We start from the raw sequence: 17,791 nt of genomic DNA on the forward strand, positions 1-17,791 counted from the left end.
GAGGCTATCATCCAAATAATGAAAATGCGGAAGAAAATTACTAATGCTCAGCTGCAGACTGAACTGGTAGAAATACTGAAAAACATGTTCTTGCCACAAAAGAAAATGATAAAAGAGCAAATTGAATGGCTTATAGAGCACAAATACATCAGAAGAGACGAGTCGGACATCAACACTTTCATATACATGGCATAGCTTGCGGACTCTGCAGGATGCCGAGGACGGGAGCGGAAGGTGCTTGGTCGGATGGACAGCTGCAACAGCCTGTGCTGCAGAAGGACTTTTTTTGACTTTCGTTACGTATTAAAATCCCTGCCTTACCTTACAGAGGACTATATTTTGCCAATCTCATTCAGCTAGCATGATGGCATTCCCTTCATGTTGCACACTTTTAACAGCATGCTGTTTTGTGGGAAACTTGCATTCATGAAGAGCCCATTGTGAACTTTTTAAAGTAGATTTGATTTACACCCACCAGGAGGAATACAGGTTTGGGTTTTTAGATGACCAGTACTTGCACAAGGAAAAAAATATTCAACTATTCATGCACTGAGGAACTGCTATTAGTTTTGGTTTGGGTTTGGGGTTGGTGTTTTGGGGTCTTTTTTGTTGTGTTTTTTTTTTTTAATGCAATTAGGACTAGAAGTAGCACTTTCACTTTTGTGTTTTGGATCAACAGAGTAATGTACTCTCCACCTTTGATCCTTTTTATGTAATAACATTTGAGACACACAAATACCTGCATCACAACTGATATGTATTTGTTACAGTTCAAACTTGTTGGCTAGAGCAGTGCTTCAATCTAGTAACTGGATTTTAATAATTGACACAAAAGTAACATAAAAGTAATTCCAAGTCATGGGTGATATTTTTCCTTAAGCAAGAGATCAGTGTTTTAAAATTCCTTGCTGTAAACAAGTGGATATACATCATTTGTTACCTTATTTGGACAGATGATTTGCTACAATCCTTTTTGAGACAGTAAAGTTTTCTGAATTATACTTTGCTCTAAAAGCAGTTTTCATGGGTGGGTCTCTTATACTGAACAGAAATATTAAGTGTATTTCCTTGTACATTTAATATTTGTATTCCAAATATTTAAGTATGACTACATATGTCTGAATGCATTAAAGAGTAATTGATGCACAACTTCCCCAGAAAGAAAATAACATGAAAATTGCTGTGCTAATTCCTCATTGGTAACTTTATATACATGCAAGGTTAATCTAATTGGAGCGTTTTGTTGCTTAGAAGTCAACATCTTTATGTGCAAAATAAACCCTCTGCTTTTTATTTTCAATCTGGCAGGGTAGGAAATACAGTTCTAAGGAAAATGGTAAAAAACTAAGGAAAAATACCTTGTTTAGTGTATGCTGAGAGAGTGCCAAATACACATCAGGAATTTCAAATTTTTCATGTTACCTCTTCTATTTTCAATCATCTGAAGTAGTTGTTTGGCACTAGCTGCCTCTCTGCTACTCTGAAATGTCCCAGCATGTACTGGACTGATTACAGGGATCCTTGGAGCAGAGTGCCTGTCTTGGGACAAAAGGTAAGTAGCGCTTTACTCAGTTCTCTATAAATATTCTTCTATAAATTGCAAGTGTGCAAATTTTTTTTAATTAACCAGTTCAAGTATAACATCTAAAGGTCTCATCTCCTCTGATGATTGAAAGGGGGAAGAGGATACAATTAACTTTAGTGAAAAAGGAAAACCTTCCAGTAATTACGAGGAGTTGTTTTGCATTTGCGTGGTTACAGTAAGGTATACAGTGAGAGAGGTTTAAGAGCAAACTCTACCAGAATGGCTGTTTGCACCTTTATGTAGGTTGCACGCTCTGTTACTTGTGTAAATGCCAATGTGACTGGCTGAGAACAGTGTGTACTTGAACATCTCTTTGAGTAAGAAGTTTTTGGTAGTGAAGGTTTTGTGAGCAAGAGATGGAGAGTAGTCAAGACCAGGCCAATTGCAATTGATCAAATCCCACAGCTTGTGTTTGGTGATACTCAAAAGTGGATGCTGGTTTAAAATATTGCATCTTTTATCTTGGCCTTGTGGTGTTGCAATTCAGAATCAAAAGCAAATGGTGCTCTTTGTAGTTAACCAGTAAAACTATGTGAACATTCAAAAACAAAATTATAGTAAAAACCTTAGTGCTGCAAGACTTCCAGTCTTAAAAAGTACTAAATGCTCGCTTGGGGTAATTTGGGGGAAAACATGACAGTCTGAGCACACTCTTTTCAACACACAAAATTCCACAACAGGTATGAAATTGTCACACAGAGCTGCTTTGTAGCCACTGATCTAGATGTGAGAGAGGGAGTTAAGAGACTGCATCTTGACTACAGCTGTTTGGGAAGTTGGATTGTATGCAGAAAGCAACAGGTTGCTAAAAACTAAGGAGCTACATGTTCCCTCAACTAATAAATATAAAAGAATACAACCTAAATGTTCTCAGTATATTTCTCAGCACCTGAAGTGGTAATGTGCCTGTGACATGGTCACTTTTCTTTAAATCTATACTGGAAATGGATGTCGGGGTTTCTGTTAAACCTGAGACTCACACCAGCAAATTCGTTAAAGATGCAGAATCATGTTTCTCATCCTTCTTCAGGTCACTTTCACTAATATGCACTTAAAACTAGTATCACCCGGGGCACAGGGAGATACCTGGGGTAAACTCTTCTTTTGGGGAGGGTAGAGTTCAGATCTAAGTGGAAATGAACTATTCTTCACTTGCAATATGGCAACAACGCACTTTTAAGGCTGCAGTTTTTAGCTCTGAATATATCTGTCCAAAGACCTAGCTTAAAAGAGGTGCTGCATCTGAAAAACATGTTGCCACACACACTGCCACGGTGAATAGCTGCAGAATGAAATCTAGTGTAGAAGAGGGAGGGGGAAAAGGAAATCACTTTGAATGGGTTCAGTTAAGAAATACTGTTAAATCTTTCTCTGTCCCAACAACTTGGTGAGATTCTCAGTTTCAATTCTGAAGTCTTCCGTTTTCCTCTTTCCACAGTTGGTGTCCCTAGCTTCTATTTTTACTCATCTGTCTCTCATTCGTTCTGACTGTAAAGCGATTGCATTTCCAAAAGACAATGTGACTTTCTCTTTTTCACCTTTTTGAACTTAACAGAACTGTTCTGAATGTTCACACGTTGCATTTCTTTGCATCGGGATGCCGTTGTCCGGTCAAGTGCAAATTTTCAAAGTACAATTGGCAAAAAGATTTGATAGTTTTACAGAGAGATTTGCTATCTTCAACTCAAACTGTTTTCTATTTTCATCTAAATGATTGGGACGCTATCTTTGTAATTCTTTGAGGTCATATTTGTGAAAGAAACAGTACCTGAAAGCTTTCCTGTCATATACACTATATGTAGTCTGACGTGCTGAGCAACCTTGAGTTCCGGAGTTGTAATATCTATCTACGTATGGTATTTCCAATTTTGAATGTGTGCCACTACCAAGGTAATAATGCTGTACAATTTTGAATGGTGGTAGTTTCTGTATGGCAGTCCAGCTGAACTATTTTGATGTACTGCTTAATTTTTGAATTTTATTTTTTAAGTTGTATAATTTATTTTCTTGCAAAATAAAAATGTAATATAAAAGACTACCCACCTAGCAAGGTATTTTGGTGTCTTTCCCTGCAAAATTTTGAAGCTGGATTTAGGTGCTGCTGCTGAAAAATGCCACTGTATGAAATTTGCCTGATTGCAAGTTCCAGAGTCTGGTAGGGTCAGAGTACTGAAGAGAAAAAATAAAAGGTAAAAGACTTCCAGTTCATTTCTTGTTACAGTTTTTCAAGTACTTAAAGGTGCATACAGAGCTATTTGGTCTTCAAAACTCTACTTTAAGATGAGCTGCAGTCTTTCAATTTAAATTTAGCCAAGCCTGTTATGGCAAAAGGAGCTTGGGGTGCCTGACTTCACGGCAGTTTTATAGAGGGGCGTGTCTGTGTAACATACTGTGGTGCACTGGGATCGCTGAACAGTTGAGCAGTTTGCCTTGGAAATTACAGTCTCACTGAAAATTGCTGTCGGTGTCACCAGGTTGTTGGGAGCCTCAGGTAGCTGATACTGCAGTAAACAAACAGTGCTGTGGCCTGAAGGAGTGCTTTTGCTGTAGTGGCTTTTCTTTGACTGTCCTTGCCTTTAGGGAAATCCATGGGTTACCTATAATAAAGCTAAGCATATACCCTCTAACATCACTAGAGAATGAAGGTGTATGCTGGGAAGGCCCAGAGAAGTCACCCTGGCTCTTCTGCTCAGCCTCAAGCAGTGACTGTAGAGGTTCCTCCTCTCCTACAGTCCCTATTGAACTCCTGAGTTCGCCTAAATATGAATTATCCTGAAAAATCTCAAAGCCCTCCCAGAGGAAAAGGCCTAAAGAGGGGAGGAAAAAAAAAGGGGGAGGAGGAATGCAGCCAAATAACTAATTCACCTGGGGCAGCAACAGAAGCATGGGAGAAGGAGAGTGATGTATGAAGTTCACTGGACCAGGACCAAAGATGTAAAAGGCAGGGGAGTACTCAGCAGAGCACCTTATCAGTGCTCAGCATCTCCTGGAGGTGTGCAAACAGCCCCTGGCTGCTGCTTCATGGAGACGGATGCCAGATCCCACGGGCCAAAGGGCTTCTCCCCTGCTCACCGTCGAGCTGCTTCCTGCCAGTGGTGTACACGGCTGTTTGGCCAGGGCCAGGAGGCAGCTGTGCAGGGTCAGGGTGTGGAGGCTGTACATGAGCAGATGTGAGGGGAAAGTGCAACCCAGGCTGCTGGGAGAGGGATGGCACCATAGCCTGTCCTGGGACACAGACATGTGAATGCTGCCATGGATGGTTTTGTTTGACTGATGAAAGGCATCCTTTCTGGCTGGTTTGTTTGGATTGGATTGGATTGGTTTGGTTTGGTTTGATTTGGTTTTAATCTTGCATTAGAAGATTGGTGTCCTGAAATTTATTAACTCTGGGAAAGACATATTTCTTTTTCCTTCACTTAACTTCTCTATGCACTGGAATTCTTGTGCAGCTCCAGATTAACTCTTAAACTCATCTTATTTCAAGAGTATCTGTCATGTTGTTGGAGACTTGAAGTTGTAGAGCAATTCAGTAATTTTATTATAGTAATTTTATTATATTTTATTCTAAACTCCTACAGAGTTGATACTTATGTTGCTGAAAAGTTTGAAGTTACCATTAACTGGCTTACCCTCTAGGGCAGGGGTGTGAGGCTCCCTGTGTTACCATGTGTTGCAGCAGTGCTCTAAGCACAAGACCATTGCACATAAAGGAGTTAATGACCCCCATCCTGTCTAATGTGACAGGGCACAGGCTGTCACAGCACAGGACACGCTGGCCTGGCCTGGCCTGGCTGCAGCTGTCCCCCAGCCACAGAACATACTTGGCCAGCTAATTGTAACAAAGCAAGCCCTCTCCTGGCATTGGCAACTTGCATGTTGTCTTTATCTCAAAACAAAGCAGCATGTTCTTGTGTGAACATCCTTTTGTTTGGCAGTAGGAATGATGGACAGATTTGTTTTCTTCTGAGAAGATGCAACAAAACCTCTCAAGAACAAAACACTGGGGAACCTCTTCAGAGAGGATCTGTATCATGGTCTCTGTCCTGACTGGAGGTGTGTCTGATGCTGCATAGCTTGGGGATCCCAGAGTCTGAAGGGAGTTGAGATAATCTTTACTGTCCTCTTTTTCCCTATCATGTGAGCTCCAATAAAGGGCCTCTTAATCAATATGTCTGGGACTCCAAGTGCATTTTGGCTGGGATGATACAAATGTTCGTTATGATGCATTAGGATGTATCCAAAAAAAGGAATAAAGGCTAAGGTGAGCAAGGGTTTCCTCCACCCTTTTTTTTTTAACATATGTTTTTGACACTACTCCAGTCAAACTGGATGACTTTGCTTTATGATGCATATATATTTTCAGGGTAAAATCTTCAATTCTTCCTGAGTTGATATTTGTCAGTTCCTTTGTTATCTCTAGCTTGTACTTGCAAGGTCTAGACTAGACTAGTCAAACTCTCAGAACATCAACTACCCACACTCAAGGAAGCAAAAGAATACTAATGCCAGTCCCAGACAGCCTCTTACGGTGTGTCTGGAGAATCTTTAGCTATATTTGGAAAGCAAGAATTCTTTTACTTTTGAGAATTGACAGAGAAAATGAAATCCTCTCTCAAAGGGAAGTGAACAAAGTGTTGAACAGAAAATTAAATGAAGCAATTTTGACAAATGTTGGTTTTACAATGTGAAGAGGAAAATAATTTCGAAAAATCAATCAAGACAGCAAGTGTATGGCAACAATTGTTGAGATCCCCTTGCTTTCCAAGTGCTATATCTAAGGCATGTTTCAGGGCATTTGTAGCAGTTTGTGATCTGAAGGGAAGGAAAGGTGCAAGTAAATGTTTTACATCAACTCCAGAGAATGTAGCTGTCAGTCATGGGTTACTGTAACAGAGGGTATGCTTACTCTTTCAGGAATTAGTGACAGAGGAGAAGGTAAACAAGACTGATCAGAAACAAATACAGAATTGCTTGTCCTAGATGGTGTCCAGCAGTAAAAATCACAGAGAATGTCACCAGGTCTTTTGATCCTGTTGAGATGGAAAGCTTAAGACCAGGAAGGACCAGGCTTTTACTGGCCCAACTCCATGCAGGTTCGATAGAGTGGAGAGAGGCACTGTCACACAGGCAAGGCTGCTGTAGGGATTTAATATTAACCTTCATCTAAGAAATCCATATTCAGTGGGAGAGAGCATGAGCGGGACAAGCGAAGTAGGGGGAGGGGTCTGTGGAACTGATATGGGCAGCCTGAGGTCAAGCTGGGGCCAAGTGAGTACCAACTTTTCTGTAAAGGCAGATGCGTAGCTCTTAGGTTTGGATTCTGATGTTTATGTCAGGGCTAGACAGGAAGGAGTTTAAAGGGAATGAAGTTGCTGGCTTTTCTGAAAGCAGCGTGCAGCTACAGCACATGGGCCGGCCAGACACAAAGTGCCCCAGACTCAAAGACTTCAGCCCCTGCAGCCCACAGGCCTGGTAACTGCGCACGGGTGTTTCAGCCTCCTTTTCCCATCTCCGGGGAGAACAGACAAAGCTGAGACCATATGGTGCTTGCCCCGCAAGGATCTTCCACGCTGTCTTCATACCGTTCTTTACTAGTTATTTCTCCTCTCGGCACAGTAACGAGGGTTGTCCGCTCCGCACCGGGAACGTCCCTCCGCCGCCCCCTTCGCTATCCTTTAGGTCGGGCTGCGGTGACCCCTCCACCCCGTACCCGCTGCCCGAGCGGCAGCACCGCGCCGAAGCGAAGGCGCCTGTCCCTGCAGAAAGGGCTGCGGGCTCTTGCGGAGGTTGCGCGGCGGCGGGAGCGGCCGGGCCGCGGGCGGAGGTTGTGCTGGGGGCGCCCCGCCCGCCTGCCCCGCCTCAGGCGCCGCGTGCCGCTCCCGCCCCAGCCCCGCTGACAGCGCGGCCCGCCTTCAGCCCAGCCAATGGCAGGGAAGCGGCTAGCGCCGCCCTCGGCCCCAGGGCCAATGGCAGCCGGGAGGGGTCGGGCGTCGCTGTCCATAGGCCGAGGTGGGGGCGGCGGTGAAGGTGACGGGGTTGCCGGCGGGAGCATGGCGGCGGCGATGCGGGGCTGGCGGCGCCCGGCCGCGGAGCTGCTGCGGGTGAGGCAGGCGGCGCGTGGGGCGCGTTCCTTTCCGCTCTCCCTCCCGATGCAGCCTTGGGCCCCGCCGCGTGGCCCGCGCAGGCCCGGCCAAGGTCACGCCTTCGGCGGGGAAGGCTGCGCCCCTGCGCGGCGCAAGGGAGGGAGCGGGCTCCCGGGTCGGGAGGCAGCGGGTCTCTCGGCCAGGGGAGCGGGGGCCGACGTCTGGCGGGGCCGGGCGGGCCGCCCCACCCTTACATCGGTCGGTGAAGGGCAGCCGCGCGCCAGGAACCGCGCTGAGCCCGGGGAGACCTTTCGCCGCGATCTTGAGAGGGGCTTTTTCCACTGCCTCGTAGCCGCCTGACAGCGCGGGCGTGCCGCGGGCCGGCCGAGCCCTCGCCGCCCCATCGGCTCGGCCCTTCGTGGTTCGATGCCGTTGCGAGGCTCCTGTACCCATCAGCCGCCCGCTTGAGCGGCAGGGATGTGCGGTGCTGTCAGAGGCACAGGGACTGCGTTGGTGGGCGTGGGGCAGGGTCAGCGGGACGGCTGGAGGTCAGATGCCGAACGCTCCTGCCCGGAAGGCCTCTGTGCCTGGTTGTGCTGAGGCACTGCTGCCTTTATTGGTGGGGCTGCCTGGCTTGCCTGGAGCCATGGCAATAGTGTAGAGAGGTGAACTGAGAAGGAAAGGATGGGTAAAGCATGTGCGCTGCCCTGGGTTGCATCCATATTGCTATATGCAAAGGTTGTGTTTTACCAGCTGTACAAGAGTTTTGTTTTGGTCTTTTAAAAATCTATAATTGACAGAGTATGAACACTACTAGTAGATGCCAGTTGCAGTTAGAAGACTGTTAAATGGTTTGTCTGTTTTGCTGGTGCATGAATAGAGCCTTTGCAATGGGACAAAACCCTGGGTCTTTATGCCCAAGTGGTGTTGATGGAGTGGATGTCCATGTGTTGTCCAGTACGGGCAGGTTGCTTTGCTAGTGTTCTTATTTTTGGGGTGGCTTTATTTTTTACACTAACCCTCGAAAGCTGTGTTATTAAACATACTTCATTTTCAGGGATATGCTGGATTCGAAACTTTCTACTGGCTTCTACAACCTGAGCTGGGGAGGGGGACAAAAAAAAGCTAACAGAAAAAAATAGTGGGGAAAAAAAAAAATCTGTCTTTTGTTAGTTGGATGTCATCAAGTGAACAGAAAAAAACAGACTAAACTTTTATACTATGGACATGATACCAGAAAGTATTCTTAGATTTATAGAATTGATGGTGGTTTTGTGGTATCCTTAAGTAGCTATTTTAAATTAGTCTTTATTTAGGTGTAATTCAGTAACAACCAGAAGTTTCCAGTGTGCTGAGCTGTTGTCTAAGGAAATGGCTATGAAAGTTGATTAAACCACTAATTGAAAGATCATTCTGTTAATATACGAAACAATACCTACAGATGCATTTTTGTATTTTTACACCGCTTAATTAGATGAAGATGGTGAATTAGCCTGCTCAGGTGCTGCCTTTTTCTTGGGTTTGTTTTATTGCCAGCTTTTGTTATAGTCTTCTGAATTTATTATTCTTATTTTTGCTCACAAAACTCCAAAGAAGTGAAGCTTTAGACACAAACTGCTGCTTAAAAAGTGGTGAAGTTAATGGTAGGAATGAATGAATCAAAGTCCAGAGAAGCAGGCAGAAGGATTACTAAACTTTTTTAAGGTAACACCACTTACTCACAGGTTTAGACCTATATTGTATGTAGACCTATGTGCACATAACTGACTTGGTGAAAATGAATTGGTTTTTGTTTTTAAAGGAGCACCTGTTTTATTTTTTAGAAAACATTGTAGGTGTTGTGGCAAGACTGTGCACTAGAATACACTTCAAAAGGCATGTTCTGATTTTAAATATCTTTTTCCCAATGTTTCAGGATTTGTTTTTTTTAAAATAGTGAATTCTGTGAAAAAGTTACATTACTGAAACATCATGGCATTGGCTTTCTTGATACAGCATTCTGAAAACTTTCTTACTTTCAGGCTTTGAGGTGTACAAGCCGTGGCTATGCATCACAGCGTACCTTAAATGTGAGTATAAAGCACCTTCTGACTGCGATACATAACTTGTAACTTTTTCTTAATCGCTTTTTTTAAAAGGTTGTCATGAAAACCTCTGCATTGATGACAATGTGACTGGTGCCCAAGTCACACTGTACTGCAAAATCTGCAATAAAAGTCCAATTCCATTTTTTATTTTGGTTTGCTGCTTGTTAGGTAGCGTGCGACAAGATTAGTTAGAAGTGTGTCGGGTAACTGAGCTTAATGCAACTATCTACTCAGCTTATGCCAATGAATCCCTTTGAGGTTATTTGTGTGTTATCCTGCAATTTGCTGTCACAAAAGATGAGGACAAGTATGTTACTGTCACTGAGTCAGTCGTGAGGAAGAAGGGGTTACAGAAGCAGACAGACCTTAGTTAAACAAGTATCGTTTTTCTACTTTTTTTTTCCTTTGTTCCTTTTTTTTCCCCTCCTAGTGTTTTCTTTCTTTATTTGTCTCTCTGAATAAAGAACTCATGATGAAACCCTGTAAAGTTTTATGTTTAACTTCCACTGAAACCAGGACAGTTGGAGGCATTTGTTACTTTTTCTCCATAGCAGTCTAGGGCAGCCAGGGGTCTGAAATGTGCATCTTTTTGGTGACAGGTCCTTATGCTGTTGTCACAGTGTTAGCAGATGAGTGTGTTGGTGTAACACTAAAGCTAAAGGGGTAAAATAAGAGTAAATCTGTTCTGAGGGGCTACTAGTTATACGGCTGAATATTGTGTCTTAAACCAACGCTTACAGATTATGTTGGGACCTGGGCTTTTGAATACTTCAAAGGACAGAGACTCCACACCTATGGCAGTGCTCAGGCACCCTCAGAGTACAAAAAGTGTTTCCTGATGTTCAGAGGGAACCTGCTGTGTCTCAATATGTGCCCATTGCTCTGATCCTGTCCCTGGGCAACACTGAGAAGAGTCTGGCTCTGTCCCCTTTGCACCCTCATTTCAGGTATTAATATATATGGATGAGGTGCCCTGAGCCTTCTCTTCTCCTGCCTGATCAGTCCCAGCTTTCTCAGACTTTCCTTTTATGTCACATGCTCCAGTCCCTTCATGGCCCTTTGTCGTGGTTTAAACCCAGCTGTCAACAACCAAACCTCTTAGCAGCTCACTCCTCCCCACCTCCACAGGATGGGGAGGAGAATTGGTAGGGAAAATGCTAAGCTTTGTGGGCTGAGATAAAGTCCATTTAATAGAACAACACAAGGAGAGAACAAACAGCCATAAGAACAGCAAAGGTATGCAGAATTCAGGTGCTGCCGGGTGGAACAGCCACAGTTCCTTTGCAGTGCCCCAGCAGCTCCCCCTATATACTGAGCATGATGTCAGCATGGTATTGAATAACTTGGTCACGCATCTGGGGAAAGTTAACCCTATCCTAGCCAAAGCCAGGACATTACACACCCTTTATACCATCTATGCCATGCCCAGATCATACATGTTCTAATTATTTATCAACTTTTTTCTGTCATATATACACACACACACACACAGATATCATTCCCTTAGCCCATGGGCTATCCCTCTAACCTGTCTGTTGAGTTAATTTAGTCTGTGACTTCAAGGCTCCATCTATCATAGCAGTCTTTCAGATTTCCTGCTAGATGATATCAGCCTTCTGCTTCAGCTTCTTCATTCCCAGTGCTGGGTGCATCTCCCCAGTCAGGTCACCTCTTTCTGAAGAGCACATTCAGGCAAAGGATTATGCAAAAACATTCAAAGCAGAACAGCAGGTTGAGCCAGACCCACAAATCCACAGACTATTGCTTGAAGTGCTTGTGCTAAAACTGCCTCTGGCACACTAGTGCATGAGTAGAACCTTTGCAATGGGACAAAGCCCTGGGTCTTTATGACAAAGTTGTGTTTGTAGAGTGGATGAGCCTCTGGTACCAATGGTGGGGTTACTTAGCAATTAACATAATGCTGTTTAGTTTACTGGCTATTCTCACCCAAAATCAAATCCCCCTGAGGTATATACTGATCTTCCCGATCCTTCTGCATCACCCACCAAATGCATCCAGGTCCTTGAGTGAAAACAATCGCTTGGATGAGTTTGCCTTTTCCTGAAGCAGGATTGATCCAAACTGTCTTTCCTAATACGTTCTTCATATGAGTTACAGGCACTTTATCCCCTTCCACAGTGTGTAGTAGTTCTGATTGGGCAGTGCCAGCTGGACTGGCAGATCCCCATGTATTGACTATCCAGGTGGCCTTTGCTAGATGCATGTCCCAATGTCTGAAGGTCCCACTCCCATATCTCTCTTTAACAGTCCATTATATCATTCAATTTTCCCAGGGGCTGGTGAGTGATAGGGGGTGGGACAGACTCACTCAAGGCCTTGCTCTTTGGCCCACATGTCTGTAAGGTTGTTTTGAAAATGTGCCCCATTATCTGACTCAATCCTTTCTGGGGTGCCGTGTGGCCATAGGACTTGCTTTCCGAGGCCCAGGAGAGTGTTCCAGGCAGTGGCACAGGGCACAGGGTATGTCTCCAGCCATCCAGAGGCCACTTCCACCATTGTGAGCACGTGGCGTTTGCCTTGGCGGGTTTGTGGGAGTGGGATACAGTCAGTCTGCCAGGCCTCCCCGTGTTGATATTTCAGCCATTGTCCTCCAGACCACGGAGGCTTCAGCTGCTTGGCTTGTTTGATGGCAGCATGTGTCTCACATTCATGGATAACCCATGTCATGGTGTCCAAGGTCGAGTCCACCCTTTGATCACAAGCCCATCTTTTGGGCTTTCTTAATGGCCCACCAAGCTATAAATAAGTCACCTTTGCATTGTCAATCCCATTCCAGCTGAGCCACTTCATTTTTGGCAGCCTTGTCCACTTGTTGGTTGTGCTGATATTCTTCCTTGGCTTGATTCTTGGGTATTTGGGCATCTGTATGTCACACCTTCACAACCAGCTTCTCCAATAGGCAGCAATGTTTTGGAATCATAGTATCATTTCATCTGGAAGAGACCTTTAAGATCAAGTCCATCCTTTGTCCCAGCCCTATCAACCACTAGACCATTTCCCAAAGTACAACATCCACTCATCCCTTAAACACCTTCCTGGCCAGCCTGTTCCAATGTCTGACAAAAACCTGTCATCCCACAATGAGGCAGCCCAGATGGGTTTGCTCTGCAAACAGACTCCATTCACCCTCTCCTTCTGCAGCTTCTGCCACTTGTCATAGGGGACTCCATACAGCCACCTTTCACCTCCAGTGCTTTCTCACAATATGACAGGACCCATCGGTGAGCAGGGCATATCACTTCTCATCTTTTGCCAGTTTGTTATACAGTGGGGCTGCTTCAGCATGTGTCATCTCCTTCTCAGGCAATATTTTAAAATCTTTGCCCCCTGACCAGTTGGTGATTACTTCTAGGATGTCTGGGTGACAGGGGTGCCCTATACGAGCTCGTTGTGTGATCAGCATAACCTACTTACTCCATATAGCATCAGTTGCATGGTCTGTGGGGTCCTTCTTTGGACTCTCTCCAGTATGTCTATGTCTTGTGCTCTGGGCAGCCCAGTGATGGACACAGCACTGCAGGTGTGACCTCACCAGGGCTGCAAAGAGGGGAAGGATCACCTCCCTTGACCAGGTGGCAACACTTTTCTTGATGCAGCCCTAGATGCCATTTGCCTTCTTTGCTGCAAGGGCCCATTGTTGGCTCCTGTTCAACCTGGTGTTCACAACGACCCCCAGGTCCTCTCCTGCAAAGCTGCTTTCCACCTGAGTGTCTCTCAGCATGTCCTTGTACCTGGAGTTGTTCCTCCCCAGATGCAGGACTTTGCACTGCTCCTTGTTGAACTTCATGAGGTTCACTGTCAGTCATTTCTCCAGCCTGGTGAGGTCCTTCTGGCCTAACAGCCACTCCTTCCAATTTTGTGTTGTCAGCAAACCTGCTGAGGGTACACACTGCCTCTTCATCCAGGTTCATTAACAAAGATGGTGAACAGAACTGGACCCAGTACTGACCCTTGGGGAACACAGCTAGCTACTGCCCTCCAACCAGGCTTTGTGCCACTGATCACCACTCCTGGGCACGGCCATTTAGCCAGTTTCCAGTCACCCTCACTATCTGCCCATCCAGCTCATATTTTATCAGCTTCTGTATGGGGATCTTATGGGAGACAGCGTTGAAGGCCTCACTGTAGTGTAGGCAGACTGTGTCCACCACTCTCTTCTCATCTACCAAACCGGTCATTTCACTGTAGGTGACTGATCATTGGAGTGTGGCTTCCCCTTGGTGAATCTGTGCTGATGGCTGCCGATGATTTTCCTGGTGTTCATGGATTCCAGGATTAGTGTTTTTATCACCTTCCCAGGGACTGAGATGAGACTAACCAGCCTGCAGTTCCCTGCTCCTTCTTGCCCTTCCTGAAGTGATGATTGCCTTTGTCCAGGCCTTGGGCATCTCTGAATTGCCGTGACCATTTGAAGATTATTGAGAGTGACCTTACAAAGACATCACCCAGTTCCCTCAGCACTTGTGGCTGCCTCTGAGCAGGGTCCATGGAATTTTTTACATTCCATTTGCTTAAGTATTCCCTGACCTGATCCTCTTCCACCAAGGGTACATCTTCCTGGTCTCTGGGGCTTGGGATTCCTGAAGGCGGGTCTTGCTAGTGAAGACTGAGGTGAAGAAGGCATTTGATACCGCAACCTTTTCCCTGTCCTGTGTCACCAGATCCCTTGCCCCATTCAGCAGCAGACCCATATTTTCCCTAGACTTTCTTTTGCTTCCTAGGTGCTATGGAAGCCCTTCTTGTTGCCTTTTGATATCCTTTACTAGATTCAATTCCATTTGGGCTTTGGTTCTTGTAACCTTGTCCCTGTGTGTTCGGACAGTGTCTGCCAGGTTCCTGTCCCCACTCACAGCTTCTGTGTGCTTCCTTTTTGTGTATGAATTTTGGTCATCCATGTACACCTCCTGGCATTTTTACTGGAGTTACTGCTGGTTGGAATGGATTGCTCTTGAGCTTGGAGGGGTTAATCCTTGAACGTTTACCAGCTTTCTTTGACCTCTTTTCACTCCAGGTCCTCTGAGACTCTTGCAAGCATCATCTATCCCAAGGCTGAGCTCAAAGCACCCCAGCTGTTCTGTCACATAAAGAGCAATCCCTCCTGCCTTGTCTTCTTGACCTGTGCTTCCTAAAGAGCTCATCCCCCTGCATGGCAGCACTCTGCCCCTGAGAGCCATCCCACCATGGCTTCATGGTCCCAAGACTGTAGCCCTGCAGCTGCACACAGACCTCCTTATGTTTATTACCCAGGCTGCATGCATCAATAAAGATCGCTGTAGTGCTCTGAAACACTTGCAGGATAAAAGAAAAGCTGAGACATCAATGAAAGACCAAAGTGGGATACATTTTAAAAATACTGGTGTATGTGTGCATATGTGAGAGAAATTGTGACTTTTACTCCATGCTTCTCCTCTTAGGAGGTGGTGATAGCAAGTGCTGTAAGGACACCGATTGGATCTTTCCAAGGATCCCTTTCATCATTGCCAGCCACTAAACTTGGTTCCATTGCAATTAAGGGAGCAATTGACAGAGCAGGTACATATAAATATTTTTCTGTGACCTAAGAACACCTCAGGTGGCTTAGAACAGTATCAGTTTGTGTCTTTTAAATTGCTTGGTAAACAGAAGGTCCTGGGTTTTTGCTCCTGTGGCACTCGTAAGTCTTTATCCACAAATAATGTTTATGTAAAGTTAACTATTTGGCTTTGCTTCAGTCTGAATTGTGCTGCTTCTTGGAGCAGAATCATTCTTATGGATATCTGTGCTAATCCATATCTGATTGTTTTTCTGGGATGGGGTTTTATGACACACCTAAACTGATGCAAAGGCTGCTTGCTGCTGAAACTAGTGACCCTTTCCATGCCCATTTTTTACATGGGCATTTATACTTCTAATACACTCACCTTTGTGAGTCTATTGATGGATTCAAATTAGCAAAAAACTAAAGTCTTTTTGGGGGAGAGGAGAGTTAATTTTCTGCACATGTGGCTTCTTGAAACAGCATATTACAAGAACTTGAACACCAGGACTGTGTCAGGAGATTCAGCAGGAGCAGGTTTTTCCTGCCTTCCAGCAGCTAGCTGTGCTCTTGGCTTAAACCAATTAAACTGCTTCTTTAGGTGTAACTCTGGCAGGTAGAAATGGTTTTGTAATTAATCGTCCATGGAAATTGGGCTTCTCGGGTGACTAGTGAGACTTGGCAATGTTCCCTTTAGTCAGCTATCTGTAGTTTACTGTGCAAGGTAACAAGGGAATTCTTTTCTGTGGGGGGCAGCAGTTCCCCGTGTCCCATGAGTATGAAGGTAGGGATCTGGGGTGCACACACCAGCAGCCTGCCTGCTGTTAGCTCACAAGCTGTACAGGCACCTCTTCTCAGTCTGTGTTAGGGAACTCCAGTGGGAAGGTTTGTAAAAGGGAGTTACATCTTCTGTCCAAAGAATCCTGAATCGAGATGCTTGTATTTTGTAGGGATCCCTGCAGAAGAAGTGAAAGAAGCGTACATGGGTAATGTCTTGCAGGCTGGCCAAGGACAAGCTCCAGCAAGACAAGCAGCCCTTGGTGCAGGTATTCAGTCTCTTGATACTGAGGTTAAAGGTTTTCTGTCTTTATGTAGATCATTGAGCTGCAAGTTAAAGCAGATGCCCACCCAGCCTTTTGGCAAGACAATCTGTGTAGGCTTTTTCCCCCATGATGGGTGAAGAGAATATGCTGCACTCCTGTAGTGGGCCTGATTGTGCATCCTCAGGAACCAGTGTATGCACAGTGGAACTTACTGCCTATGGTGTTTGCAGAACCTGGAGAAGATGATACTGGAGACCAGGCTGCTACTTCCAGAGCACTTTATGCTGGTGATGGATGCTGCTCTGTGAATCTCTAATGAAACATTTTTTTTCTTCAGTGTATCATTACACTTAAGCCTGGATGGGTAAGGGGTCAGTGAGTTCCCTAGAACTGCAGATAAGAGTATGTCATTACACACACCTTCCTGTGGAGTCTGGAGCTGTCACTGGAGGGATTCACTTTATAAACTGCAGCACAAATGTTACTGGAATGCAGGAATTATTTTCCTCACCTTTTTGCCATGGGGATGAGATTCCCTACCTTCACTTGACTGTAGGAAGGTCTGTGGGTCAGGGAAGAAGGGGATACTTTCTTGGCTCTCTCCCTGTACTTTTTTTGAAAGAGAAGGAACTGCTTTCAAGTGAGGTAATGGAATCAATGCATCTCTTCTCTTTCCCCTGGCTAGTTTCTCCACCTCACTGCTGGTATGGAGCTGATGTCCTGGTAGCAGAGCAAGTCAAGGTTAGAGGCAGTGATGAAATGTGCCTGAGCTGAGCTGCAGAGCCCAAAGTTCTTGTATTGAACACTTGGGAACAAGAATAAATCTAAACTCATGTGAACCTGACACCTGGCACTTTTGGTCTTGTTCAGCATTGTGTGTGATTAGTAGTCCCAATACTTCTGAGGTCTGTCTCCTTGCCAGTTGCTCAGTTCCACGGCTCCTTTAAACGTTTGCAGTCTTGAATGTGCCTTAGAGATTGGGGTGTCAGGAGGAGGAACAGTTCTGGAGTTGCTTCCCTGATCCTCTGTCTCTGATTCTTCACTTGTTTGCTCCCTTACCGTGAGCAGTTGGTTGAAGAGAAGAAACCTCAAGAGGTTCCAAGAAGAATAGTAAGTAGTGGGGAGGGTGGATAAATTGCTCTGCTAGGCTAAATAGTGCAAGGTGGACACCCTGGGCACAAATAAAACTTGGTCTTGTATGAAATATTGCTGAGACTCTCTACCCTGTAAGTAATACTGTTGTTTGTACAACTTTCTTTGACTCAGGTCTGCCAATCTGCACTCCTAGTACAACTGTCAATAAAGTCTGTGCTTCAGGAATGAAATCAATCATGATGGCAGCACAAAGCTTGATGTGTGGGAGTCAGGTATGTGAATACTAGTGCTGTTTTGTGCAAAAAAACACAACTAATGCTGTAGATCCTGTACTACTGATGACTGTGCTCTTTGATTTGGGA

General features: G+C 45.0%; 2 protein-coding genes across 7 annotated transcripts in view; both read left to right on the forward strand.

Annotated features, from left to right (window-relative positions):
- CUL5 (cullin 5) overlaps window positions 1–3,623 on the forward strand; it is a 34,393-nt gene extending 30,770 nt beyond the window's left edge. For 2 of the 3 annotated variants that reach the window (XM_061992047.1, XM_061992061.1), the window contains exon 19: window positions 1–3,623. In XM_061992047.1, the coding sequence (XP_061848031.1) occupies window positions 1–195 (195 nt within the window). In that variant the 3' untranslated portion in view covers window positions 196–3,623. The other variant, XR_009818387.1, reaches the window with a different exon arrangement.
- ACAT1 (acetyl-CoA acetyltransferase 1) overlaps window positions 1,496–17,791 on the forward strand; it is a 27,757-nt gene continuing 11,461 nt past the window's right edge. For 2 of the 4 annotated variants that reach the window (XR_009818388.1, XM_061992081.1), the window contains exons 1-5: window positions 1,496–1,552; window positions 9,690–9,737; window positions 15,191–15,308; window positions 16,242–16,337; window positions 17,601–17,701. Coding sequence is in view for 3 of the 4 variants with exons in the window: in XM_061992081.1 (XP_061848065.1) it covers window positions 1,496–1,552; window positions 9,690–9,737; window positions 15,191–15,308; window positions 16,242–16,337; window positions 17,601–17,701 (420 nt within the window). In the remaining variant the exon portion in view is untranslated. Of the gene's footprint in view, window positions 1,553–7,603; window positions 7,687–9,689; window positions 9,738–15,049; window positions 15,109–15,190; window positions 15,309–16,241; window positions 16,338–17,600; window positions 17,702–17,791 lie in introns of those variants that run through there. The other 2 variants (XM_061992092.1, XM_061992101.1) reach the window with 2 other exon arrangements.

The sequence above is a fragment of the Colius striatus genome, chromosome 1 (genome assembly GCF_028858725.1).
Source record: "Colius striatus isolate bColStr4 chromosome 1, bColStr4.1.hap1, whole genome shotgun sequence".
NCBI classification, from domain to species: Eukaryota; Metazoa; Chordata; class Aves; order Coliiformes; family Coliidae; genus Colius; species Colius striatus.